The sequence below is a fragment of the Hakea prostrata genome, chromosome 10, assembly GCF_041222555.1.
Source record: "Hakea prostrata isolate BN-2017 chromosome 10, UWA_Hpros_2, whole genome shotgun sequence".
Classification (NCBI taxonomy): Eukaryota; Viridiplantae; Streptophyta; class Magnoliopsida; order Proteales; family Proteaceae; genus Hakea; species Hakea prostrata.
Genome location: NC_142609.1, coordinates 40,384,853 through 40,412,607, shown reverse-complemented (window position 1 = coordinate 40,412,607; position 27,755 = coordinate 40,384,853). Strand labels below are relative to the sequence as shown.

The following is a 27,755-nucleotide window of genomic DNA, read 5'->3' as shown; positions in this document are numbered from 1 at the left end:
ATCACCCTAACCTTGTGGGACCCCCTGTAATTCGTGATCAACAGCCATCAGGGGGACGATCCAGACTCTAAATAACATGTGTTGCATTGGGCCAAGGTGGTTATTTTAAATTTTATCAGTGTGATGTGAAATTGTATCCAAAGGAGACCTCACATTTTCATGTTGGGTCATTATCAAATCAGTCACAAAGACGGGAGTCCATAAGTTTAAATAATGGGAGGAGAGAAAGGTGCAGAGTGACAGAAGTTTGAACCCAAGGCCTCTTAGGTCTTTCTACCTCAGTATAAAAAGTTACTGTCACTATGTTAGAAGTACACGAACAAGATCTCACACGTTCACCAACACTCACACTATAGTTTTCCATCACTATTTCTCAACCACAATAATTATAAAGATGATGATAGATACACCCCCTTCTCTTTCTGTATTTAATTTGACATTACACAAAATGACATCCATGGACCTCCAAGCAAGATTAACCACAATTGATAAAAGGTACCCCATCTTGGTGACTGGAAAGGTTCCTTAAAGACTATCCAAATCACAGAGACCAACTGCCCCACAACTCAGTTGTCCCTATTGTTAGCCATTTTTTTTCTTTTTTCTTACAAAGATATGAAGCTAGAGAATCCTTCCAAAAGTACATTATGTTTTGTATTATGAAAGGTAACTTTATTTTTCTTGCCAAAAAAAGGTAACTTTATACACTTGAAAAAAAGTTTTACTAGCAAAAATTTGTATTCTTTATTTCTTACTTACAAGGTAATGGTCTTTCTCAGTTCACTCAATTTTTTGCGCATGAGACATTTATACTATGCAAGTCAATAATTAATTGATGCTTACAGTGATAGAACTACTCCCAAACCAGGGGCTCGTGACCCCCTCCCCCTTTTGAAAATTTTCCCTCCGCTTTCTAATTTTTTAAAATTTCTAGTCTAGTTATCTTTTCACGTATGAAATATCAACATTTGCATTTCCTTCCTTTCCAGTTTTTGGAATTTTCTCTGGCATGTTTTTCATATGTGAAATATCAACTTGACTTTCATATCGGAAAAAAAAAATTTAACAGTAAAGACAATAGATAGAACAATCATTGTGTTTTACTTGAAATATCAAAATTGCCCCGTAGCTCCACCCCTGAATATTTCAACTTTTAACATGTTCAATGATCAACAATGGTGCTTTCAATTGATCGATTCAGATCGGGGCCCACCAAATGTGTTGGCAAATTATTGATACCCCTTAAGCTCACCAACCAAAGTGATGCATGAACAAACAAATACATGCAGGGAAATGACAAACCGTATAATCCGGAGCAAGTTCTGTTGGACGTAACCATGAGAACAAAACCTGTCTCTCAAGCCTGGCCCACTGAGGCCCGGCCCATAAGTCCAAATTTAGTATAGCCACATAGGTGCCTCTCAACCTTAAAAAATGGTTAATCAAATTTTATTCAAATACATCAATCATTACCCAGGCCACCTGGAAAATTAAGCCTACGTGGCAACTCAAATCATTGTCAATATCAAGATTCCATTCCAAAGACACTCATTGGATGAAGAAAAACAAATGGGCCACGTGCTGTTTTAGGATATCATGGCCTCTAGGATAAACACCAATCTCCTCCACCAGCGAGGCCCACCAGGCCCACCACCACCACCCACCCATCGCTTTCTAGTCTCTTCCTTTTTTTTTTCTGTGTGGTCGATTGCTTTTTTCTTCTTTTAGCTTTGATAGTCTATGTGCTCCACATGTTGTCAAGAAAGCAAACAATGATTAGGTGAAAACATGTGATGCAGCTTTGCAAAAGGTTACCCTTTGAGATGAAAAAGAGGAGGATGGCTTGGATATTGGATACTCACCATTGCTTATAAATTAGGGTTTCTCTACAAAAATAACCCCTTTTATCTATTCCTTTATTCTCCCAATCTTTTATGCTTTAATTTAAAAAATATTTCTTTTTAATAGTGTTTGATTAATTATATTTTTATATAATTAATAACTATTTTGATTATTTGATCATTTTTAATCATTGGATATAAGATAAAAGCATAGCAGGCCCCTTTGATTAGGTCACATGATAAATTTAATGTCCTGGACGGCACCTTAACAAATTAAAATTAATATTTGTACATTATCAATCGATCACCCAATTTTGATCGATCTATTAACGATTTATTAGTCATGGTAGACACCGGTACCTAGTTATCTATCGTTGTATGATACAATTCAAATTACTTTAGAGAGGGTTTTGTATAACCAATGAGGGATTTGAAAATGGTATTACTTATCTGACCCGATTTAGTTTTAACCAATGAGAAAATTTTCAGTGTATATAAGTACTATTATTTATGATATAAAAGGATTGACATGGATGATGACATAAGACAAAGATTTGTTTACGGTAATTTAAAAAATATAATAAATGTAAATTTACTTAAAAATAAATCTAACATTAGATAATGAGATGTAAGTAGTGTTTAAGGGTTTCTCAATTTACCACCCAAAAAAAAATTTCTATTAAAAATGTTTCTCTAATATGTAGGCATTTCTTTATCAAAAAAATAATTTTATTTTTATTTTGAAATGTGGGCCCCATAATAAAAGTCATTATATCAAAAGAGCGAGTTTTGCACGACCTCCCAGACCACATCAATGATAAAATAAAACAAACAAAATAGTGCATGTTAGTGTGGTAGTGAAGATAAGTCATTGTCACACATGTGAGTGTACGTACATGAATGATTATGAAACATCAAGGTAAAATTAATCAAAGGTATGTCCTACATGACGGTTTCTATTCAAATGTTTCACATGTATTCATATACGTAAAGATTCACTGAACTATGCGACAATTTAAGGTAATGAGAGATTTACTATACAAACATGATAGGGTACAAAGCCAACGCAGAACTGTTCAAGTGGTGAAATCAACACCTCTTAGTGAAAAGGCCGTGAATTCAACTCTTACTGAGACATGCAAAAAAGACAGGGTTACAATTAGCCTTTTTTTTTAAAAAATTACTTGCTAAAAATAAATTTAATGTATGATGATTACGATAAGCCTCAAAAGGACCTGTAAACCCTAAAAATATTCCCTATCATGAAATTAAGGATATATCTAATTATTTTATAAACCATGAAAGGGACCTATCTGCAAATGAGGGTCTACTTTACTAACGTGACAGCCATGGAAACATACAGAGGATTTATTTTATTTAAATAATTTAAAATTTTGTAGAAAACAGTGGGTAATATTTTATTGACTATTATTGGGCGAGAACCCAAGAAAGTGAGGTGACGTCAGCTTATTCTTCATTTATTAGTTATTTTATTATATTTATTTCTCCCTTTTCTCAAACCTTTAGCGAGCTGCGAGTGACTCGTGATGGAACCTCACGCCACTCACTCGCTTTAGCTGAAACGGGACCTTTTAAACGACACCAGCGTTTGTCAAGACAGCTCAGCTCAGGATGATTATCTATTTGTCTCTCAATATAATATTTTTATTTATTTTATTTCTTTTGGTAAATGACTTTACTACCCTCACTATCTTTGTCGTGCATTTGGTGATAATATTATAGGTGGTTTCCTTACACCTTATTGATGGGCACTCTATGGGGTTCAAAGAATCTTTTTGTTCATGAATAAATAAAGATTATCAGATGTGCTATTTTAATGTGTGTTTGGTATTATGCATGTTTGGTTGCAAGGAGAATGAGAAATGAAGAGAAGGGAAATAGAAGGAAACTGAAGTGAAGTGAAAGGAAAATTTTTTTTTCTTCTTTTTGTGTCGTTTCGTTGCAAATGGAGTAAAGTGAAATTAATTTTTTCTTCTTATTTTGCTTGACTATAAAATACATGTAAAATTATGTTAAATTATTACACAAGACTCCTAAAAAGAGCATATTGCATTGAAATCATCACATGTGAATGGACCCACACTGTATATATCTATGATCGTACTATATTCATGTACGTATGCTCATCCTACCCAAATGCATAGATATTATTGTCCTTTGAAATTTTGAAATTTGAGGCTTGCAAGGTGTAAGGTAGATGTACTAATAGGTTTGGTTTTGGCTAGTAGTGCTCTCATGAAAGATGGAGAGTCAAAATGCCTAAATTTTTATTTACTTGTGTTTTGATAGATACATTAAATTTATACTTTTATTTGAAAAATGTAAAAATTATTTTATTGGGAAGAATAATACCCTAGAAACTAAACACTTAAATTATTTTACGTTGAGAAATGAATTTCGCAATATTTGGATTTTCTTTATAACAAAACGAACTCATAGTATTATTTGTTTTTTTTGTAGCAAATGGTGTATATTGGGGATACCACATCATTGCTCACATGATTTTGATGATAGCAAAGACAATGTGCTTCTAACATAGTGTTGGCAGCTTACTGTGTAGAGGCAATAAGTCTAGGAAGTCATCAGTTTAAACTTCCATCCCTACCATATCTTCCTCCCCTCCCCACTGGGCCTATGGGCCCCTAGTTGCTTATAACTGGTTGTCTAGATTAATGATGACCAAGAGAAAGAAAAAAAAAGAATATTAGGACTACTGTAAATTGACTAAGACAAAAGAAGGAATGCTAAAGACAAAAGGGTGCACAGCTAGTTCAACTGCACCCTACCCAGGTGCGGGCTAGATTCAGGATTTCGAGTTTAAAACCTTATTTTATGATTCTTTCTTCTCTCAAACGTATTTCTTTATTTAGAGTGAGACTAAGAGCTTGGGAGTGGAGAAAGCCTTGTAGTTTCGTGGGTTCCTTGCACGTAGTGAAGCATCGAAGCGCGATTCATCACAATAAAAGAGTGTAGAGGTAAGACATTCATGGAACCCTTATTTTCCTCACTTTTGAAGGCCTTTATGAACAATGAATGCTATATTGTGATGGTTGTTGATGTTGGGTAGTATTGAATGTTCTTCTTGCCTCCATTTATGTCTCCCAACCCCATTGAACATTAGTTCATGCAATTCCTTGCATTTGAAACAGTTTTGGACCTCCCTGAGACGCCTGTGGGCAGACATGGAGAGCCTAAATTGGGGCTTTTCATTTGAAAACTAATTGGGTGATTGAAGGGTGTTTTAGGGAGCCTATTACTATTCTATTGAAGTCCCTAAAACTCCATTTTGAGTTGATTTTTAAATTGAGTCGAAATCGACCATTTTATTCGCAGCCCTAGGGCGGGTGGTTGACCTGCCCTGGTAGGCTCGTTCAATCGCCTCCTATGTTGGGAGTGAGTTTTGACCCCCTTTAATTGTTGATCTATGCCTGACTTACCTCCGTTTGATTTCTCATGATTCTAGGCTTAATTTGAGTTGATCGAAGCCTCTTTGGTGGATCTCTTTGGACTTTGGAGAGTGTTACTGACATTAACAAGTGAGGAATACATCGTCATTATCTCGTGCCTTTAAATTCCTTTGAATTGCTTAATTTCATTGATGTTGTATAATTATTTGAAATGCATGAGATTTTGCACGACAGAAGGTAATGTGATGCATTGTTAATTTACTTTTCAAATTACATAAATAATTATGTGATTATGATGTGTGTGAATTTGATGGTGGGACACTGTCCTCTAGTATGTATATGCCTTACTGGGGTTGTGGATTTGCCTATTATCCTGGTGATTCTATATCTTCACTTACACATAGGTACATGGTCAATAGGTGTCTAGCTATGTTGGCTAGTGAACCCTTGAATGCTACTATCATTTTAGTAGGGATATAGCTTAATGCACGTCTATCATAGAGACCTTATGGTTAGTATTAGGGGCATACTTGCATACCCATTCATTATCTCATTATTTATCTCATTATTATATATACAAGGTTGTTATTGAAATTGTGATGGATGCGTGATGCATTACCTCATGCACGAATCTCCATGCGAGTCCATCTCCTAGCTAACCGATCCCTCAAAGTGTTTCTGTCATCGGCAGATTCTCCATCTAAATGGAGTCCTCATATATATATATATATATATATATATATACACACGTCTATTTTCATTTATAAAGTGCTTGCTTATAGTCTCTCTCTTGTGTAATAAAGAAAGTTTTTCATGGTAAGTTCTCCTCTTCTAGCTTTTTAAGTTTTCCTTAATCCTTTATGGAATAGTTCCTGAAAGGAAACCTAAACAATGTAAAGATGTAGATCAATGGCCTGTGAGTTTCTATTTTCTTTGTCTAATTAATTCAAGTTTTTATTGATTGTTAAAATTAGACTCAAAGCCGCTAGAAGTAACCTATTCATCCCCCAACCCTTCTAGGTTATATTGACAGTTATGATATTTGTTGATGTGAATATCACTCCTTGGCAACTTTATTAATTGATTTTTATAGATAGTTGATTTGGGTTTATGCCATGAGGTTATTTACTTATTGAGAATATGTGAAATGTCGTCAGATTGTATAAATCATCATGATGATTAATGCTAAAAAGGTTTGTATAGAAAGAGAAGCTATTTGCTTATTTTAGAAATTTAAATAAAAATTTGAATATCACAAAAAGATATTCATATAGTCTTTATTGATATAGAAAATTCCAAATGTAATCACTAGAGAATTTTCGACCTTTAAAATATAAACTGCTAGATAGCTAATTTAATATAAGTTGAGAAGAAAAATGTTTCAAGTTGGGGGTATCAATTTGGCTATGGGAACTCAACCCTTCCTAGCCTACACTGAGTCTATAGATAAGACTTTGGCCCAGTATTTTATGCCATGAGGTATGATAATAGAGGCTAGGTTTTTCTTGGCCTAGCAAGGTTGGGCCAAGGTTGGGTTAAGGCCTTAGGTTGAGCTTTTGGGGATTAGGGCATCTTTCCCGCTCTCTTTATTAAGGTGAAGTGAGATTTTCCTTTAAAGAGCGCGGCTCTTGTTTCTTCTAGGGCAAACCCATCTTGAACCCTAGCCGTCAACCTCCTCCATCTTCTTCCTTTTAGGAGGGTTTTGGCTTCTCTGGTTGTATGCAGTTTCTTTGTTTCTGATTTTCGATAAGAGAAAATAATTCCTTGGCAACATCGGAAATAGCATAGGGAGATCCCTTTTCTTTTCTTCTTGTCAAGCTCAAGTGGAATATACAAGGTAATTAAACCCCAACCATATTTTTCCTTTATTTTTTGTCCATCTCTACTTAGAGAATTTTAGTTCATCTCCAAAACCCTATTAGATACCAATCATTTCAGCCAATCTAGGAGGACATAGGGGATTCCATTGATAAACAAGACATCAATTACCTCAAGATTCTTCTATCTACCATACTATGAGATCTATGGTTCTTGATTTTGGCTTAAATTTAATGTGAAGTACCTATGGAGTTCTAAATTCATGAGTATTGAAAATTTTGATTGTGTGACAGGATTTTGATTTCATTTGACACCGTCTAGATTTGATCGTATCAAGGTTTCACTCTTTCCCTAGGTATGTAAGTTCTTCAATCTTCATTGTGTAACTATTAATTCCCCATTTTCCATTTTGATTCTCAAATAGTTGACTATTTTCAAGTCATGGTTTAGTTTTTTTTAGGGTTCATTTGTAACTATTTCTATGGGCATTTGATTTGCATGGCTGCAATCAAGTTCCAAACTAAGTAATTTAATGGAACAGAGAGATCTTGTCCCTATGATAATTTATTTAGGGTAATTCTGTCCAACCTAGTCCATTTCGTGTCAATCAGGGTTAGGTCAAAATCTACAATAGAAGCTATTTACTTTATTAGGAGACTCATGGAAATTTACAAAGAGTATAGGGAAGATCTTCATATGGTCTTTATTGATCTATATAAAAAAACTTATGATAGAGCCCCTAGAGCATTGTTAGAGAAAATAAATGTTACAAGGAAATATATAAACATAGTTAAATACATGTATGATAGTTTAGTGACAAATGTAAGAATTGTGAGGGGACAAGGTGGTGCGTTCCTAACTACAATGGGCTAGATCACCAGATCAGCTTTAAGCCCATATTTATTTGCACCTATAATGAATGATTTGAAAAACATTCAAGATGAAGTTCTTTGGTATGTGCTTTTTGCTATGATAATGTTTTGATAGATGAGATATAAGTAGAGATTGATTCTAAGTTAGAATCATGGAGAGCAACTTTTGAATCAAAAGACTTTAAAGTAAGTAGAACATAGACGGAATATTTAATGTGTAACTTCGGTTGTGATTGGATGGATGATGATGAGGGGATTTTATAAAACAATTATTTTAGGTACTTTGACTCAATCATAAAATTTTATTTAAAAAACAATGGAATATAGATGATGATGTTTTCCAAATAATTAAAATAGGGTGGATGAAATAGAGAAGTGCATTTAATTGCCTTCATAAGTGGACATTAGAGAAGCCAGATAGATTTCTTTCTAACTAGAAGGACTAATAGATTATCATGCAAGGTGATACCAGGAGAAAGCTTAACTACATAACATAGACTTATGGTATTGGATATTTGTCTAACTCCAAAAACTCATAAAATGTGCAAAGTTAACTATCCTATGATAAAATGGTGAAACTTAAAAGGAGAGTGCTTGAAATCATTTCCTACTGAAGTAGTCAAATAAGGAAACTGGGATTTTGATGGGGACACTAATGCGATGTGACATGAGATTGTTATGTGAATCAAGAAGGTGGCTAAGGATGTCCTAGGTGGATCAAAAGGGAAACCATTCTTATAGAGAGACTTGGTAGTGGGGTAGTGAGGTTCAAGCTGTCATTAGGAATAAGAAAGTTAGTTTGAAGACATGACAAAGAACTAAGGATGTTGATGATCTTCAAAGGTATAGGTTCTAGAAGCTAAGAATATTGTGGGAAAAGCAATGGAGATAGTGAGAATTACAAGTGGGCAAAGGAAGAGAAAAAAATCTATTTATAAGATAGCTAAATTAAGGGATAGGAATAAGAGATCTTGACCATGTTATATGTATTAAAAATGGAGATCTAGTATGCGATGAGGACATCAAGAAAAGATGAAAATGTTATTTTTCTAGTCTACTAAACGAGCATGCTTTAAGCACTTGTGATTCAAACGATTATTTCATTCACTAATGCACCAATTTTCAAACATATTTGCAGAGAATTTCGATGATCGAAGTAAAAGAAGCACTAAGGATGATGAAACTAGGCAAGGCGCAAGGTCCTGATGAAATCTCAATTGAAGTATGGAAAAGCTTAAAAACCCACAGGCTAGTTTAGTTGATTAAGTTGTTTGATAAGATTATGAGCACAGGGAAAATGCGAGATGAATGGAGGAGAAGCATCGTGGTTCCAATTTACAAAAATAAATGAGATATTTAAAGCTGTAATAACTATAGGAGCATTAAACTGACGAGCCATACTATGGAAGTATGGAAGAGAACAATTGAAATTCGTTTAAGACACTTAACCACAACTACAGAGAATCGGTTTGGGATTATGCTGAGAAGATCTACAACGGAGGCCATTACCTAATTAGGAGACTTATGGAAATGTATAGAGAATGTAAAAAAGATATTCACATAATATTTATTGAGCTAAAAAAAGCTTATGATAGAGTTCCTAAAGCGTTAATTTGGCAAGTACTAGAGAAAATAAGTATTACAAGTAAATATGTAGACAAAATTAATGATATGTATGATGGTTCAATGACAAGTGTAAGAACAATGGGGGGGGGGACAAAGTAATGAATTTTCAATTACAGTTAGGTTATATCAAGGATCAACTTTAAGCCCATATGTATTTACACTTGTAATTGATGAATTAACCAAAGACATTCAAGACAAAGTCCCTTGGTGAATGCTTTTTGTTGATGATATTGTGTTATTGATGAGATTCAAGTGGAGATTAATACCAAGTTAGAATCATGGAGAGTTGCTTTGGAATCAAGACATTTTAAATTAAGTAGAACGAAGACATAATATCTAGTTTGTAACTTTAGTCATAATTGGGTAGACAATGAGGTGGTAAAACTTGACGATAAGAAAATTTCTCAGAGTGATTCGTTTAGGTACCTAGGTTCAATCATAAATAAAAGAAGTGATGTAAATGATGATGTTTTCGAAATAATTAAAATAGGTGGATGAAGTGGAGAGGTGCGTCCAGGTTCTTGTGTGATCAACGTATTCCATTAAAGATTAAAGAAAAATTTTATAAGACCTTTGTTCAACCAGCTATGATGTATAGTGCAGAGTGTTGGGCTGTTAAAAATAATCATATAAATAAACTCAATATAGCATAAATGATGATGCTTAGATAGATAAGTGGCAAACCTAGGAAGGATAAGATAATGAATGATCATAATAAAGTTGATTTGGGAATTGCTCCCATAAATGATAAGATTCGGAAAGTTGTTTGAGGTGGCACGACCATGTTTAACAGAGACCTATAAATGCCCATGTACGGAGAAGTGATATAATCCAAATTGAAGGAACTAGAAGCGTTACGGATAGACCTAAGATAACTTTAAGAGAAGTGGTGTGAAAGATATGCACAGCTTAGGCGTTGTATCTAGCATGGCCTCAAAGGCTCAAACATAACTAATTGGAAGGCAATAATCCATGTAGCCAACCCCATTTAGTTGGGACAAATCTTGTTGTTGTTGTTGTTGTTGTTGTTATTGTTGAAGTAGAGAGATGCATCCAAGCTCTTGTTTGATCGATGTATTCCTTTTGGGACAGTTGTGGGATGAGCTATGGTATACGGTGTAGTGTTGGATGATTTAGAAATATCATATAGATGAATTCAATATAGGATAAATGAAGATGCTGAGATGGCTAAGTGGCAAAACTATAAATGATAAGATAATGATTGATCATATTAAAGCTCGTTTGGGAGTAGCATCAATAAATGATAAGTTACGAGAAAGTTGATTCATGTGGCACGGTCACGTTGACCAGGGGCCTTTAAGTGCCTCGATACGAAGAAGCGTTAATCTAGATTTTGAAGGCAATAGAAGAACTGGGGCAAAGCTCAGATAACCTTTAAAAAAATGGTAAGAAATGATATGCATAGCTTATACCTTGTGTTTAGTATGCCCTCAAACAAAGATGATTGAAATGCCATAATCCATATAGCCAACTCCATTTAGTTGGGACAATGGCTTATTGGTTGTTAGTGTAGTAATTAATAGGTTTAATGTGCAAATATTGGGATGTTGCATTGGTGCACGGTGAAACCAACAATCACAAAGTAAAAAATGACTATAGTAATTTGAACAGCTAGAAAGTCATTTGAAGTGTGGTGAATATGTTCGACAAAAGCCTCTAGAAACATTCTACCATGAAGTAATTTGATTCAGATTGAACAAAAAAGAGAGGAAAATAATGCTAGGAAAATTAATGCTTAAAGATATACACAGTTTAGGTTATAGAATACAACAACTAACAGAGTAAATTAGAAGGCCTTAAGATTCATATACATAAGCCAATTTAATTGGGAAAGACTGAGCTATAGTAATTGTTGTTATTTAAGACAAATTTTGGTAGGGGGCACTTTTGCTAATGAATATGACAGAGGGGTGTTTGAAAAATTGCAAAATAAAATGGAGTTCATTTAAAGGCACATTACTAGTGGAGAAGATAATAAATCCTAGCTATAATCCTAGCTATAGTTTGTGATTAATGATCTCAGGATTCTTGATCATGCCCCCATTGTGTAAGTTAGATACATAATATCTAGTGTGTCACATACTTCTAGAATGGATTACCTATAAATGGGATAAGATGAGGTTTTAGTTTGGTAATCATGAGATAAGGTGAGTGATTATCATAAATTTAGTGATCTTATTGATAAAGACTACTAAGTACTAATTATAGATGAGAGAGAAGTGTGGGTGGGGTGTGGATTGAGCTTAAAATATAAATATGACAAAGGTTTTTCAACCGATGGGATTTGTTATATCCCTTATATGAAATATCTTTGTTATTATTTTTTTTTACCTTTTCCTTACAATAATGAATAAAATATTTCACATGGGCCTAAGAAAGTAACATATGAATATTAAGCATGCTTAGAGGATCTAAATTTCAACTCCTTCGTATGGGTATAGTGAATGTGTGAAATATGACAAATTAGTGCTTAGGAAAAGACTATACATGATGGTGTTGTAAATTAATATTTTATAGTGTTGCATCCAAATTAACACTATCGTTGAATCTTAAGGATCAATCTAGAATCTATTCCTAGAAACAAATAGTGAGAGCAGGTTGATCGTGGTAACCGGGTAGCCTCTTTGACAATTAAGTTAGACAATGAATGTAACACTTCCCCGAGCACATAGAGTGTAAAGAGTTTAAAATTAAGAAGTTGCAGCCAAAAGGGAAATAACAGACGCATGTAAGTTTCAACGAGTTAATTTCAATTATATTTAATTACCTTTAGTGGAGGTTGGTAGAGGGTTTATCTAGAGCAATTTGAGTTAACATGGACAACTGTTAGATTTTCCATGTTAGCCTTGACCTTCTCTTTTCCTGATACATATGATTCCAATTGGCATAGGTCTCAGCTTGATATTCAATTGCTATGGCTGTACAATGAATTCCTCAATTGGTGAGTCATTCACACTAACATGGCACCAAGTATTCTGGAAGGTGGATATGATGCTAGTTTCTCAAGCCGTTTCTTGTTACGACTTTAGGTGTTTCTGAACAGTATTCTTACTTGGACTTCATCCCCATGGGGGTGCTCTTGAGAAGGGTACATGTTTTCTTCATTGAGTTGATGTCTCGATCTCTTGTTCCCAACTCCCTTTATCTTCTCCCTAGGATGTGGGGTGAGCCCCTTGGTTGACTTAAACTGTCTTGTCAAAAGGCATGAAGCCTGTTTCAGGACCATGTTGAGAATCGCACAACATATAGTTTTTCTCTTTTCTCTTGTAATATACCCTTAAGTAAGGATCAACTAATAAGGAGAAAGTGAGGGACTAACCCTAGATGAACATGGGATATGCAGAACCGACCTATAAGGTGTCCATGGATAGTTGGCCCCACACTTCAATTGGGTCTTGGTTGTAAAGAAATTTGAATGCTTTATCTCTTATTTATGAGGGGTCCAACTGTAAAATTTTATTCAGTCCATTTCTGATAAAGAAATATATACCATTCATTTTCTTTTGAATGTGTGATATGTTTTAAAATCAAATCAAAGGGTTGATGTTCATTTGCAAGTCATGGATTGTGATTAAATAAAAAAAGATTTGACGTGATTTCTAAACGGACCTCATCTCTCTTGATGGATGTTAAGACACATGTCACACATCTACAAATCAGAAATAGATTGGATATTTATCCGTCCAATTCTCATCTATTTTGTCCGTGCTTAAAGGTAGATTTCCTCTCATTCTTTATAGAACGTATGTCTTTGCCACCGGGGCCCATTTCATTTTTTTTTTCTCTTTTATTTCTTTTACTTACGAAAATTTCTTTGAGAAAAGAAAATTTGATAATGTACCAAAAACAAATAAATTTAATAAATAAATAGAAACCTGAAATTAATTTTCTCAAAAATTTCAACACTCTCTCCGACAGTGATAAGGATAGAAAAATAATAAATAATAAATAATACAAAAATAAAGGAAAAGGTCAAAACTTAATACAAGGCAGAAAGAGTTGAGAATTTATCCAAAAAATAAAAATAAATAAAACAGAAGAAGAAAGAGTTGAGGAAGATTGTCATAACGGATAAAGGCCCGGTTCTGACGGAGATGCGAAAACATTTGTAGCTTTGTCTGTGTCTCTCTCACTCTTCTCGGATCTAAACGGGATACTATTCTTACCGTTGATGGTGATCCCCTTCTTTCTGTCGGTTGAACCGGTCACCTTCACCCTAAGAAATCTCACCCTGTTACCCATAATACCCTTCTGCCCTTTTCGTTTGATTAAAAAGAAAAAAAGAGAAAAAAAATAATAATTTTGATGTGGGGTCATGATATGGTGGATGATGAGCCATGCATGTGGGACATGTGTGCCCTTAATTTCGTAATCAGAGGATGAATGTAGTCCCATGTGTCCTACACAACAGACCAAAATCTGAATATCTCTTAAAAGTGTGGTTCCCACCACGTGCAAGACTGCAAGTGGCCATGCTATATTGTAAAGGGTTTTTGGTTTGATTTAACTTTTATGTGATCAAAGATGAGTACCTTTGTCTTACACAAGCAACTTGCTTCTGTACCTACACACACTTATTTACTTATCCTCCTCTCACACTCACTTCCTCACTCCCTTCCAATTGGAGTGTAGCTTCTTCGAATCCTACACCACTCATTCTGGTTTCAGCCATGAATCCAGCTTCAGAGAAGAAAAAAAAACAACCCTCTTTATGTTAAAGGTGTTCTCAACTCACTTGGCTATGATTCTTTCCTTAACTCTAAGCACTTAGAAAACTTTATAGGGTTTCTCTGTAAGTCACTTAAAACTACTGGAGAATCAAAAAAAAAAAAAAAAAAAAAGAGAGGTTTAATTGAATACCCTAATGAGAAGGAAAAAGAACTTCACAAGAAAATTTTGAAATAACCCAGGTGACCAGGTAACTGTAAACCCAGAAATAGCAATTGGGTAGTTTTGTTTTTTTAATTAAAAAAATGAGAAGATTTGTTAGGTATTATGAGACTAAATAAGGGTACAATGGTCAAATTAGGAACCAGGCAGTTCTGCATAAGTTCGAAAATCCAGGACCATTTATAATTTAATTCCCGCAATTTTCTGTAACGACAAAGACAACCTGTAAATCGTAATTTGGCAGAACAAAGAAATAGTTTTTTGGGAAATTTCGAAATGGGGGAAAAACTGTTGGGAGGATTAATTATAAATTAAAAAAAGTATTGTATAAAAACAATCAATATTTTTCGTTTTCTGGTATTTGGATGATTTAATTTATTTAATTTATATATTTATGTCTTAATTTAAACTCAAGACAGGCGCCTTTAAAGCTATCTTTCTCCCATTTTACCTTTTAAGATGATGTCGTTTTGGTTGAAGATGGATGTGTGAGGGAAAAGATACAGGGATATAATAGAGAAGGTAAAGAGGGAGAAAAAAAAGTTTGAAAAAAGATAGAGTAATCATGGAGTTTGAGGCTCTGGATTGGTTCTGCTGACTTTCTTTCCCTTCTATCTGGAACAGGAGTCTGAGAGATTTGTTGGATATCATAGATCTGTGCTCATATGTGTCAAAAATCAGAAGTTTTTTCATAGTCAATCCATTTAGAGGTCAGTTTCTGCTTCTGGGTTTGTTTAAATCTTCTGGTTTTTATGTTCCAACATGGAGCTTTAAACTACTATCCTTACGTAGCTCTGTGTAAGCTTCTCTTATAGATTTACAGGAAAATATGTGTTTCTGCATATGGGTCTTTATTAAAATGTCTTAAAAATCTATTTTTTAGGTCAGTTTTGTTCAACTGTCTTTGGATATGGGTTTCATCTTCAAACATGCAGAACAAGAGTTTTCTCTTTTCTTGTTGTCTGAAAAATGTATTTTTTCTTTCCTGGAGAGAGTTCATTCGGTTTTTTTTTTCTCATTTCTGAGTATGGTTATATTTGCTTATTTCTGCCACCGGGAAAGAGTAAAGATTTTAAACTTATTCCTTTAATTTGGTTGGAAAAAAAGAATCTTTTAGTGGGTTTTTCTGCTCAAGTATAAATCCAATCTCTGTGGCTCCTGAGTAGGGAAATAAATTCCCATTTAGGTTCTGTTACTGTTCTGATACTGATGATTCCAGAGCTTTTCTGGTATTTCCTTTCTGCTTAATATTTTTTTGGGTGAGGGATTTTCTTTCTGCTTATTGAGAGTGTATTTCCTTTTCTGGTTTAAAAGGCTAGTTGTTATGGGTCGCGTATCTTGGGAAGGCCATACTTCTCAAAATTCTGGAGATATCAATTTGAAGGATTTAATTGAACGAAGAATAAAGAAAAAAGAAATAAGAAAGTGGAAAAGGGTTTTGTTTTATGAGAACTATTTTTTGGTTCTGTGGTTTCCAGTGACTTCTCTTCAGAAGGATGGATCTGTTGTTCATTTATAAATAAAATGAATCTAGGGTTGTTGACCTGTTGTTCGGCTTCTTCTTCTTCTGAATTCCTAACCTTGTGGATTATCTCCTTTAAAAGTAATTTTTGTGTCTGTCCTCATGGTTTTAGTTAAATTACTTTGTTATTTTTCCCGGGTAGTCACTGATCTCTCTTTTATACTGAATTGACTTGCAGAAGTTGGGCGGTTAATGGATCTTTTGGAGTCTACAAGGGTTGTCTTCAACAGAATACAGAAACTAGAACCAGAAAATGTTTCAAAGATTGTTGGGTATCTTCTAATGCAAGACCATGGAGATAGGGAGATGATAAGGTTGGCTTTTGGTCCTGACAATTTGATTCAGTCCCTAATCAGTACTGCCAAAGAGGGACTTGCCAAGGCTGAGCTTGCCAAGGCTGAACTTGCCAAAGCTGAACTTCATCTATCGACTAAGCAGCAAGTTTCAGGACCAATCTCACCTGGTTCTGGGAATCCCTCACCCATTTCAGATCTGTCTTTGCAGTTTACTCCTTTTTCACCTGCTTCTTCACGGCCATTCTCATCTCCAGCTACATTTAGGGTAGCTGCTCCTTACTGGGACCCTCAAGTGACAACTGAACATCAACAAGTGCACAACATAGATTTCCTCCCACCCACATATGGAGATTCAATCTCTGATGATTATCTTCACAATCAAGCTCAGTTATTGAGTTTGGAGGATCAGCTGGAACCTGTTAATTCTCTGGGACCAGATTTTTCAAGCAGCTACTACTATCCTGAACCTGCATTGGGCAGTCTAAATGCAAGAGGCAGTAGGAGATCACCAAGTCTTCCTGAATTCCCAGTGAAAGCTTGTCATTACTTCAACAAGGGGTATTGTAAGCATGGAAGCAGCTGTAGGTACTTCCATGGCCAACCTTTTCCGGATAGCTTCTCTCAGATCTTTAGCCCAAACCCAAATGAACTTATTAATGAGGATCATGTGTTCTTACCGGGCTCCCTTGAGAAATTAGAGTTGGAGCTTACAGAGCTCTTGAAATCTAGGCGGGGCATTCCTGTATCCATTGCTTCACTACCACTGATGTATTATGAGAAATATGGTAGGACCCTTCAGGCAGAGGGTTACCTCACAGAGAGTCAAAGACATGGGAAGGCTGGGTACAGTCTGACGAAGCTTCTTGCTCGATTGAAGAATGGGATTCGACTTATTGACAGGTGCAGTAATGATCGCTTGTGAATCCTGTTTATGAATTCTCGAGTTAACTCCTAACGGTTGGTATTTTATAATGTTTGGATTTTATGTAATTGAAGTTACAGACCTCACGGGCAGCACTCAGTCATCCTAGCGGAAGACGCTCCAAAATACATGGAGTATAAGAGTGAGAGGAGTGATCCAGGTGCAATTGTTGCTGGATCTCGACAGATTTATCTGACATTTCCTGCTGAGAGCACCTTTTCTGAGGAAGATGTTTCCAACTATTTTAAGTATGAGATTTTGACACTATTGCTTGTTTTATTTCATATTGTTCTGGTCGTCCTTTTAGTATTCTTATTATGTTTCTCCCAAAATTTTCTTTTGTAGGACCTTTGGGCCTGTTCAAGATGTTAGAATTCCCTGTCAGCAGAAGAGAATGTTTGGTTTTGTGACTTTTGTCTATCCAGAAACAGTGAAGATAATTTTGACCAAGGGAAACCCCCACTTCGTGTGTGGTGCTCGTGTGCTGGTTAAACCTTACAGGGAAAAATCCAGGCTTGTTGACAGGTAAAAAAATACTCAAATGATTTGAAAGGTTTTCTCTTGGCTCTTCCAGCTAATTATATAATGGGGAATCAGAAATGATGAATTGAGTAATCTTAATTTGTATAGAAGCTTTGGAATTGGCTGGAGTTTCGATAGTTGGAAATCATTAGCATGGGTTGCTGAAGATTGATTTTCTGTTTCTTCATTTATTTTTCTTGTTCTCCACAATTGTAGCATGAGATACCATTTTAATCATTTTATGGATTTGTGATATATGATGATGAATTGGGAGATGTAGCTTGATTAAAATTTCATTAGTTGGCACCATTGTTATGGGTTGCTGAAGAATGCTCTTCTGTTTCTTTGGTTCTTTTCTCCATCCTCTTTATTGATGAAGAAATCTCTTATGATTGAAATTAAATTATTTATTATGGCATTCTTTCCCCTTCTTATTGCAGGAAGTATGCTGAAAAAATTGAACCCCCGCCCTACTACCCGTCTCACTTCTTAGAAATGGATACTGAGCTTCAGTCAAGTAAGTAAATCATCTGATAAAATGCATAAAAGAAAACAAGGAATAATTTATTGCTTGCAACAAAAAAGTTTAGCAAAGAACATGTAGGGCATGTGGCTGTGAGTACAAAATTTTCTTGGTTTTTTATCATCTGTTTGGCTGCTTTAGCAGCTGGCCTTCCTTCTGACATTGGTATTTTTTGTTTATTCATTGGTGAAGGAAAAAGGTGAACTCCACGATAACTAATCGCCATTCAATTTCTTGATTGAGCATGCATTGTTTGCAGTGGCAGAAAAAATGATTTTGAGTGATTAGATGATTAGGAACACTTGGGTTAGGTTGATTCCTAGGAGATCATTGTGGGATCAATTGGATTGATAGATAAACCTTTTGTTTTTCACTCATGTCCAAGTGGCGCTTGTAGTCCCTTTCAAGTTTTTGTTCTAATAGAATGTTTTTTCCCCCTTCTTTATAGTGCCCAGAATGTGTGATAACTCTAGACTGCTAAGGAAGCAGATTATGGAAGAGCGTGAACAGGCTCTTGAACTTGAGAGAAGGCGTCTTGCTGAATTGCAGATGGCACCAAAACAATTGACTCAGCAATACTTTGGTTACAACATGGATGGATTGAAGCTAGCAGAAGGTTGAACCTATTTTCGTTTCATTTAGTTTTTACTTTCTTGTCTGTGCCTTTAATTGTTTATTTGCTTGCTTACATTGCTTTTTCTGTTTTATGCCAAAGCCTGTGCAGATCATAATGAGTTTCCTTCAACTGATCGGTTCAATTACTTATTGGATGTTTTAAACCATGGCTCAACTAGTGATGACAAAACCAGGCACACAAGCTCAATTTACACTGACCAGGAGAGGTAATTTCTCCTTTTGTGGATTCCTTTTTCTTCCTTTTTCCTATATGGACATGTTGGGGGTGGAGGGGGATTCATTTATTGTAAAAAGGTTGTAAAATATTTCATTTGTTTCTCAATTTCCCTGTTCTCATTGACTGCATTTTATACTTGAGAGGGATTAGAGGCATTGTGTAAGTTATTATTTTCTTCTTATCATGCTGTTTATTGTCATCTGATGCTGAATGTATCTTTGTCATTCTGAATTTTGTTACAGCCAAGGAATTAATCTTCCGGAGAGTCCATTTGCATCTCCGATACCAAGCAGCATTTCAACAGTGATATAGATTCAGAAACAGAGAAGAAATAGAGGTAGAGTACTGGATTTTCAAGTCTAATGCAGCCCCCACCAACAGAAAGAAAAACCCTTTCCACCCCAAACTCCATTTTAAACTTTTTCTCCCTGCCACCTTCCTTATCTCTACATACATTCATCTCAAGTAATCGTTCAAGCTCCGTGCAAGTTCATACTGAGGAAGAAAGAAACATAGAAGCTTCTTCTCCCTGATACATGGGTGGAGTAGCAGGTTTTCAAAGAGGAATCAGTCATACAGAAAGCTAGAAAGAAAACTACATGTAACAGTTTCTACACTTTTTTTTTACTGTAATCACAGAAAGCAAGCAAAAAAGTCTGGATCTTAGAAGAGATGTATTATAGTCTGCCTTAGAAGTTTTATACCATAAAGTCTCTTAGCATATTCTGTTGTTATGCTTCATTTAACTTGATACCCCCCCCCCCTCCCCATTCTCCCCATCCCTTCTTCTTTTCGTCTCAGAAGATAACTTGGTAATGAAGACTGTTAGGTTGTATGATTGAAACATCCCAACTTTATTGATAATCAGAAAATCACACCATTTGCATTGCTGTCTCTCTGGTTGTTACTCTGTGGATTGATATGGAGAAGAGATGATGACTTACTGGCCTGGGTTAGACAATACTACTTTGCAGTGGCAGATTAGGACATTTTAACTGTAATTTTGTATTATCAGCTGTTTGGATTTGGAATCTCTAAGTGGCCCAGTGGAGGAAAAGAATGGTGCTTTAAATCTCTCCTGAGGGGGGGACCATTCACGGGTCTATATTAACATGCTTTGCATTACCTGTGAATCCATATCCCTTCTGTTCTATTTGTTGGTCTTGTATTTGGAAATTGCTTTTGTACCAGAAGAAATGTCATAGAAGGCAAGGTTTCAAATTAAATATTACAGTGACCATTAAGAGATTCCCTTGGACGTGCAGTGCCGTGCCGGTTCATGAGAATTCAAAATATTGGGTTTAGTGATTAAAAAAAAATAATTAAGCAAATTGAGGGATTCAAGGGAAATTTTTTTATTTTCACATGGCCTGCAAACCTGAAGGGGAACAGAGATTGGTCATATCAGTTCTGCTCTGTTCAAGGCTTCAAGCTCCATTTCTCACTCTCTTCTATAAAATCATACCCCATTTAGTCATTTCCTTAACTCTTATTTCTGTGTTCTGCTTTTAGTCAAAGTCGAGCACACCTTGACTTGGTGAACATGGAAGGAAGATTTGCATTTAACTTGCAGAGTTGGAAATCACCAAGTTGTTCTTCTTTAATTGCATATTTTGTTAGTGGCAAGCACGGTTGTGCCATGGACAGGGAAAGTTGGAGATCTCGTAAGAAAGATTCCCTCAATTTATTAATGGAAATGTGTTGTACTGTATATGCTTTCCTCTCTCCTCTCTCCTCTCTCCTCTCTCCTCTCTCATCTCCTATCATTAATACTTGTTAATCCTCATTTCAGGGTATTAAAAAGATTTGATTTTGATATGGTTCAGTGGATAATATTTAAAAATCAAACACTGTAATTTCAAAATTGAAACTGCACCAATCTGATTCTGTTCTTATTTGGCTATATCTACCTCAAATCCTGCATATTTTAACTGTTTTTATATAATCCAACAGAGAGAGACAGGAGAAAGAAGTTATCATAAATAATTTTACATTATATAAGGGCCTGTTTGGTTTCATGAGTTTGGAGATTTTTTGACTATTTGGTTACATGACCTGTTTAAAGATTTCAAATATCTAGAGATTTCAAATCTAGAGACTTCAAATCTATAGAGTCATAATTTATAAAATTAAGTGTTTGGTTGTGGAATGAAATCTGTGGATTCATCCTAAAAAAATATTTGATCGACGTTGATTTTTGTGAATGTGCAAATGTATAGCTTTTTTGAAATCTCTGGATTTCACCCCTTACCCATAAATCTACAGATTCACGTTTTTAGTGTAAAAAGGCGAATCTATAGAATTCATGAATCTAGAGATTTTTACAACAAACGGGTATAATTCTCAGATTCATGAATCCAAAGATTTGAAATATCTAGATTTATGTAACCAAACATGTCCTAAAATCTATGGAGTCATCATTTATAAAATTAAATGTTTGGTTGTGGAATGAAATCTATGGATTCATCCTAAAAAATTATTTGATCGATGTGATTTTTGTGAATGTGCAAATGTATAGCATTTTTGAAATCTTTGGATTTCACACCTTTCCCATAAATCTACAGATTCACGATTTTAGTATAAAAATGTGAATCTCTAGATTTCATGAATCTAAAGATTTTTACAACCAAACAGGTATAATTCTCAGATTCATGAATCCAGAGATTTGAAATCTCTAGATTCATGTAACCAAATAGGCCCTAACCTAATATGTGGAATGAAATTTGTGGATTTATTAGTGATTTTTATGAATGCACAAATGTTTAGCATTTTTATAGTAGGGATGAAATCTCTGGATTTCACCCCATACCCATAAATCTACAGATTCACATTTTTAGTGTAAAAAATGAATCTCTAGATTTCATGAATCTAGAGATTTTCACAACCAAACAGTATAAATCTCGCATTCAAAAATACAGAGATTTAAAATCTTTTGATTCATGTAACCTAAGAGGCCATAACCCAATTATGATTCAGCTAAGGGTTGTGTTTTACTTTGTGGGTTTCGATTTTACAGTAAGGTTTTCAAAATTCAACTAAACTGAAACTGAATGTGACATTTCATAACTTCTCAAAACCAAACCTGAACCACATATTAATCTTGAATCTATGTATGATTGCATTGTATGTGGACAGCCGGCAGTGCACCTAACCCCACTGTGTTTTTGAGAGAGAGAGAGAGAGAGAGAGAGAGAGAGATTGATGGTGATGGGTACAAAAATTGAAATTGGAAAGGTTAACTGAGTTCAGCTGAATTGACATTTAGTTTACTAGTCTTCCCATTTATGTTTCATGTAAGCTTCTCTTCCTCCAGCTTGACATAGACCTTATCAATAAAGAAGGTATTCCATCTAGAAAGAAATGAAAAAAAAAAAGCTTGCAAAGCAGATCCTTCTCGATGGAGGTTTGATCTTCCAATGATAGATGCCATTTGTTCTATATCAAACAGCCAATCTCCTTTTTTCTTATGGGAAAGAAAGAAATTCATTCAAACTGAAAACATCATATTGAGTTTACAATCTCTGGATTGCTTGAAGAACAGTTTGGAGGCACCAGGTGAGGTGAACCCTATTGTATCTCGAATATTTACAGAGCTATTTGATATTCCATGACACATTGTAGGCCTAGACTCTTTAGTTCTGTTAGAAATTGAGCCCATTTGTAAGGATATTTGGGCTTTAGCTCAAGGAAGGAAGAGTGATGACTTTCTCACATTTATAGGGAGGAAAGTGGGAATTGCTCACTCTCTAGCTAGGTTAGGCCTTATCATGTGTAGCCAAACATGGTGCCATGGTGGTCCCTTTCCAATCCAGTTATCTGGACTTCTTGTAATCCGGTTCCTGAGCCTCTGGTTTCCTTTTTCCTGAATGATGTTATTTTCACAAGAAAAAGACACATGACTCCTGATGCAGCTCATTGTATTGGAAACATCACAAGTCTTGTCAACAAACTCGCACTTTGTGTATATATCGATAACTACATTGCAGACATGTGAGTTTATTTCTATCCGTTCGTCTCCGCATTCATGCGTAGATGAACTCATCTTCTAATGTTTGTACTTTTAGACTAAAGGTAGAGACGCCAATAAGTTTCGTCTCGCCTACCAATGATCTAATTAAAGGCAAGAACAAATTGCACTGACACACTAATTTATGTTTTAAAAATGTAGACACTTCAAAATTGAATTTTCATTGGATCCATTAGTTCAATTTGTCACAAAAAATCGTTAAATTAGTATTTTTTTTTCTTCATTTTCCTTCATATTTTGATAGGAATATTTCTGAAAATAAACATCCCACAGATATTTTTTTATAAGACTAACCAATTTTTTTTTTTGATTTTGATAAGTATAGTTTCATTTGGTTCGATTCGTGTTTTTTGAGTGAAGTTGCGTTTTCAAAAAAAACCAAATCGAACCAATTCACACGGTATCACGAGTCACCTTCCGGTTCAACTGCCAACTCGGAAGTGATTTTTTTTTTGGGGACGAAGTGAATTTACCGATGAAGGCCTCATCTATCGTTTCGCTCGCCTCTGAAATCTGTACTGCCCGAAGCGAATTCGAGCAAGGCGAGAAGGTCACAGTGATCGGGGAAACCCTAGGCACCAGGTGTTAAGCTCATCAAAATCGGAATCCAGCCAGGAAATTATAGAGAAGAAAGATGAATACAGATATCACAGCTTCGGAGAAGCCCCAGTATCCAGTAGTCGATCGAAACCCTCCCTTCACGAAGACAGTAGCCAATTTCAACACTCTTGATTACCTTCGTTTCGTTACCATCACCGGAGTCTCCGTCACTGTTGGATACTTATCTGGTTTTACCCTCTATCTTTCTCTGGTTTTCTGTTAATTTTCTATTTTGGAATTCCCGGATTTCTGGTTTCTTACAGGTACTACAATGGCAATGGTTTTTGCAGGAATCAAGCCCAACATTAGAGGTCCTTCAATGGTGACGGGAGGTCTGATCGGTCTTATGGGTGGCTTTATGTACGCTTACCAGAACTCTGCTGGAAGGCTCATGGGTTTCTTCCCTAACGACGGTGAGGTAGCCCGGTACAAGAAATAGGAACAACTTTTAGGATCCTTAATTTGATTTCAGGCGAATGAAAAGAATGAACATTTTTCACTATCATTTCCTATTTAAGACAATTGGGTTTATCCACAATCAAGTCGTTGAGGTTGATTTCATGAATTCTTCTTCTCTGTTGGCTGTGTTGTTGAGGTTGATTTCGTGGTATTTGCCATTAGCCTCTGCTTAGGTTCTCCGTCTATTGGACTATCTAATAACTTCCCCTGTGCTTTCATTGATCTATGAGAAGCGAACAGTTATCCTGTAATGAGATATATTGCAAAACTATATCAAAATGTTCTCAAATTTTGCTTTACCTTTGATGTGGCCCTCAATTTATTTGCTTTTCCCCCCCCCCTCTTTCTTATGTTTGTTGACCTTTCTACTCTAATGTGGCTTTGGTATTCATTCCTCCTAATTAAACTGAATGGTTGCTGTGAAAGTATATATATGGAAGAAAGAGACAAATGGAACTAGAAGGATGCCAACTTCAGAATATTCAAAACCAGAAGCACTTTTGTCTCCTGGATTTTGACATGCATCCCTCTTCACCATGGCATGAAAATGTTACTGTTGAGAATGGGTACTTTGAATCATTCAGTGGTATGGAGTTGACACAATTGGTTTTGTAGCTGAGGTTTTCTATGTCTTGTTTCATCAAGCTAGTTTTTACTCTCCTGTACCATTGTTGGGTAAACTTTGATCCCTGAAACAGAATCTTCTTTGTGGCCATTAAACTGTGAACACATGCAGAGAAGCCATGGGGATGTAGGAGAGAATTAGCTCTAATTGCGTGAGAGTGTATGGACATGAATTCCTTGGTTTTAGCTTTACATTGTCTTACAAATCTCTCGAGAAACAACTCTGAAATTCAAACACTGTAACATCATCTGATGGTGATAATCTTTCATAAATGAATTTGTTCCCTGGCACCATCAGAAAGACTGTGCTTTTATGCTTCAAAAGGGATCCATTCAACTATATTCAGGGAGACTTGGAGACTCATTGTTATTCTTGATTCTTATTTTGTATGTTAGACACATATAGTCTTGTATAAATATGAATGTGAGAGAATAAGTTGGTGGGTTGATACTTGATAGTCAGTGGCAGTGTTATGTTTTCTTTTCTGAAAGGGATAGATCTAGAATTTCCTCGTAAGAAGGATTGCGAGGAAGTTTTGGATCCATCTTACCACGAAGTTTTGGATACCAAAGATGACTCACAAATTGAACCTTAAGAGGCACATGGTGATGTAATTTTACCTGATGCCTAGTCTTACAATTTAAATATTATCTTGATAGTTCCTAGATCCTAAATTAGAGATATAGCTTTCCTTAATCACCTTTATAATTAGTGGTTTGCAAGCTGCGAGAGGCACTGAGGTGATTAATTGAGTTGTTAATATGGTTCAAACTTGATTTATTCTCCTTTCTGTGGAAAAGAGTTCCATTTTAAGGTACAAAGATGTTAGATTTTATAGGAGCTTACAATGTTAGAGCCACCCCACCCCTTGACAGGTATATTTAGTCCATGAGGGTGTTCTTGGTTGAAGATGGTGCAGGAATGTATAAAGATGATATTTGGTGGAAGATGGTACAGGATTGCATCGATATTATACTTGTGCTGAAGCTGAACCCAATGTGGGTTTGGATATGCAATGGTTTGCTGGGTTTAGGCATCTAGATAGTTTATTTACACTTACAGTTTCAACCTTCCATTTTCAGTAACTCAACTGAAAGGGACGATCAAGGGCCAAAGGTCTTTTTGGATGAGAAGTCCCTAACCAACTTGAGAAAGAGTAGCACTAGCTGCAAACCAAGCTAATTCATGAGCAGCACTAGTATAGATCAATGGAATGTAGCTCATATGAGCATGTAGAATTGTGCTTGGAATCTTGCAATAGGGGTCAATGTTCCATGGCTGAGCATACCTTGTGTAAGAATGCATTCACACACACTGCAGATTACTCTTGAAATTATCATATTGTTTCTCATTTCAGAAGCCAAGACAACATCCTCATGAAACACAAATGCTTCAGCCCCTTCCAGAAGCATCTTCTGTGGAAAAATACTGTGCTCCAAATAAGAACATTGCCATGATGGTCACAGGTAATCATTCTTGCTGCAACAAGAGAAGAATGTCACCCTCAGATCAATATTAATCTTTAACATCACCATACTCAATAGCCTCCCAAGTCCCAAATGAACTTTAAGGAATCGATAGTAGACACAAGATAACTGTCTTGATGGTGAATTAGCTTTGTCAAATGGCACTGAAAATAACTGTACCCATTGCAGGAAACTGAAGGTAGTCGGAAAGAATAACCAACTGGGAAACCAGCTAGGTGTAGGTTCTTTGGCTGATCAGTTAGGGTACTCTAGCACCATCTCTTGATTTCCTTCTTTCTTCCACATGAAACGATTTCAACCTGCTATGCAGAAAGTTTGTCTTCTTTCTCCTTGTTGGTTTCTAAGAATTCTATATTGTTTTTTCTCATTCATGCGGATAATTCGTATAGAAATTGAGTGTTTGGGTCATATTTTCCCTGTTACTAATAGGAAGCCTACCTGAATTCTGTTGCATGACAATAACAATCCAGCAGCAGATTGGAAAGAAGTGGATTATTTCATTTTCAATAAAATTGTTAAACCTAGACAGGGGGAAACCAAATCGGTCACTGCTCGATACGGTTAATCCAAGAAGCCTCAAAGCCTCTGCTCTGAAGGGAGTTGCAGGAACTGAAAAATGTTTCTCATTCATGATGATGGAGGTCCTTACGTTGAAGCATCCATTGCTTTCATGGTGGATAATTCAATCTTCTTAACTAGATAACATAGAGCGAAAACCAATTCATAACAGGTCAAAAATGGTTATCTTGCATTCTACTCTGATGACGAACTATGCAAGTATCAGGTTAGGTATTCGCATCGATGACATTCAACTCCATGGTAGAACCGGGTTATCTGAGAACTCAATACAAAGAAGGTTACTCTAACACGGAGGGTTTAGCTTCTTGGACAATCCATCAAAGTTTTTGCTCAAGCAACTGTTGTCAAAATATTTAGAGAATTTTAACTCTCTGATATACAATCAAAGGCCAGAAAATTCTGAAGAAAAATTTACAAAAGGAAATTCTCCAAGATTCTCAAGATCCATTCCCATTTCATTTCCGACTTCATCTTAAACCGCACCATTCCACAGGGGTCACTTGAGCTTCAGTCGGTTCTCAATGGCTGCAACTTGCGTTTTGTCAATGTTATCGTCAAAGGAATAGGTTTTTCCAATGGGTGCTCTGATTATGTTTGATTATTAGAGGTTCTCTTTATCTTTTGGCAAGATAGCCAACGGTACACCATCTGATTTATACCAAACAAAATTCCCGGCAAAGGCAAGGAGGCGAACGACCCTATTGTTGCTCTTGAACAAGATGAAAACCAGAAAACCATAGATTTTGATCAATTTAATTTGAAGGTAATTCTGGAATTAGAAGAGACGAAATGGTTGTTTAACAAAAATTAATAACAGATTGCACTAATGTGTTCAGCGTAAATC

At 35.7% G+C, this 27,755-nt stretch overlaps 2 protein-coding genes and 1 long non-coding RNA gene across 9 annotated transcripts; all 3 read left to right on the top strand.

Annotated features, from left to right (window-relative positions):
* The first annotated feature begins 4,745 nt into the window (after positions 1 to 4,745).
* Positions 4,746 to 9,954, top strand: LOC149002943 (uncharacterized). Its single transcript, XR_016170392.1, has 3 exons — positions 4,746 to 4,837; positions 5,326 to 5,398; positions 9,098 to 9,954. It is a non-coding gene; the product is annotated as an uncharacterized LOC149002943 (long non-coding RNA).
* A 4,956-nt stretch (positions 9,955 to 14,910) lies between these two features.
* Positions 14,911 to 20,028, top strand: LOC149002942 (zinc finger CCCH domain-containing protein 18-like). 7 transcript variants are annotated; one of them, XM_089136128.1, is made up of 9 exons: positions 14,911 to 15,018; positions 15,121 to 15,206; positions 16,197 to 17,214; positions 17,311 to 17,484; positions 17,582 to 17,761; positions 18,199 to 18,275; positions 18,730 to 18,897; positions 18,997 to 19,123; positions 19,377 to 20,028. In XM_089136128.1, exons 3-9 carry the CDS (start codon positions 16,211 to 16,213, stop codon positions 19,444 to 19,446), a joined length of 1,800 nt encoding a protein of 599 aa, XP_088992254.1. In that variant the 5' UTR covers positions 14,911 to 15,018; positions 15,121 to 15,206; positions 16,197 to 16,210; the 3' UTR covers positions 19,447 to 20,028. The 7 variants fall into 7 exon arrangements, with proteins under 7 accessions (XP_088992254.1, XP_088992253.1, XP_088992255.1 ...); XM_089136127.1 differs by having other exon boundaries at positions 14,923 to 15,206; XM_089136129.1 differs by lacking the exons at positions 14,911 to 15,018; positions 15,121 to 15,206 and adding an exon at positions 15,215 to 15,294.
* A 3,608-nt stretch (positions 20,029 to 23,636) lies between these two features.
* LOC149002941 (NADH-ubiquinone oxidoreductase) lies at positions 23,637 to 24,519 on the top strand. The gene is made up of 2 exons (XM_089136123.1): positions 23,637 to 23,949; positions 24,052 to 24,519. The coding sequence occupies exons 1-2, from the start codon at positions 23,796 to 23,798 to the stop codon at positions 24,198 to 24,200; spliced, it is 303 nt and encodes a 100-aa protein (XP_088992249.1). The 5' UTR covers positions 23,637 to 23,795; the 3' UTR covers positions 24,201 to 24,519.
* The last annotated feature ends 3,236 nt before the right edge of the window (positions 24,520 to 27,755 follow it).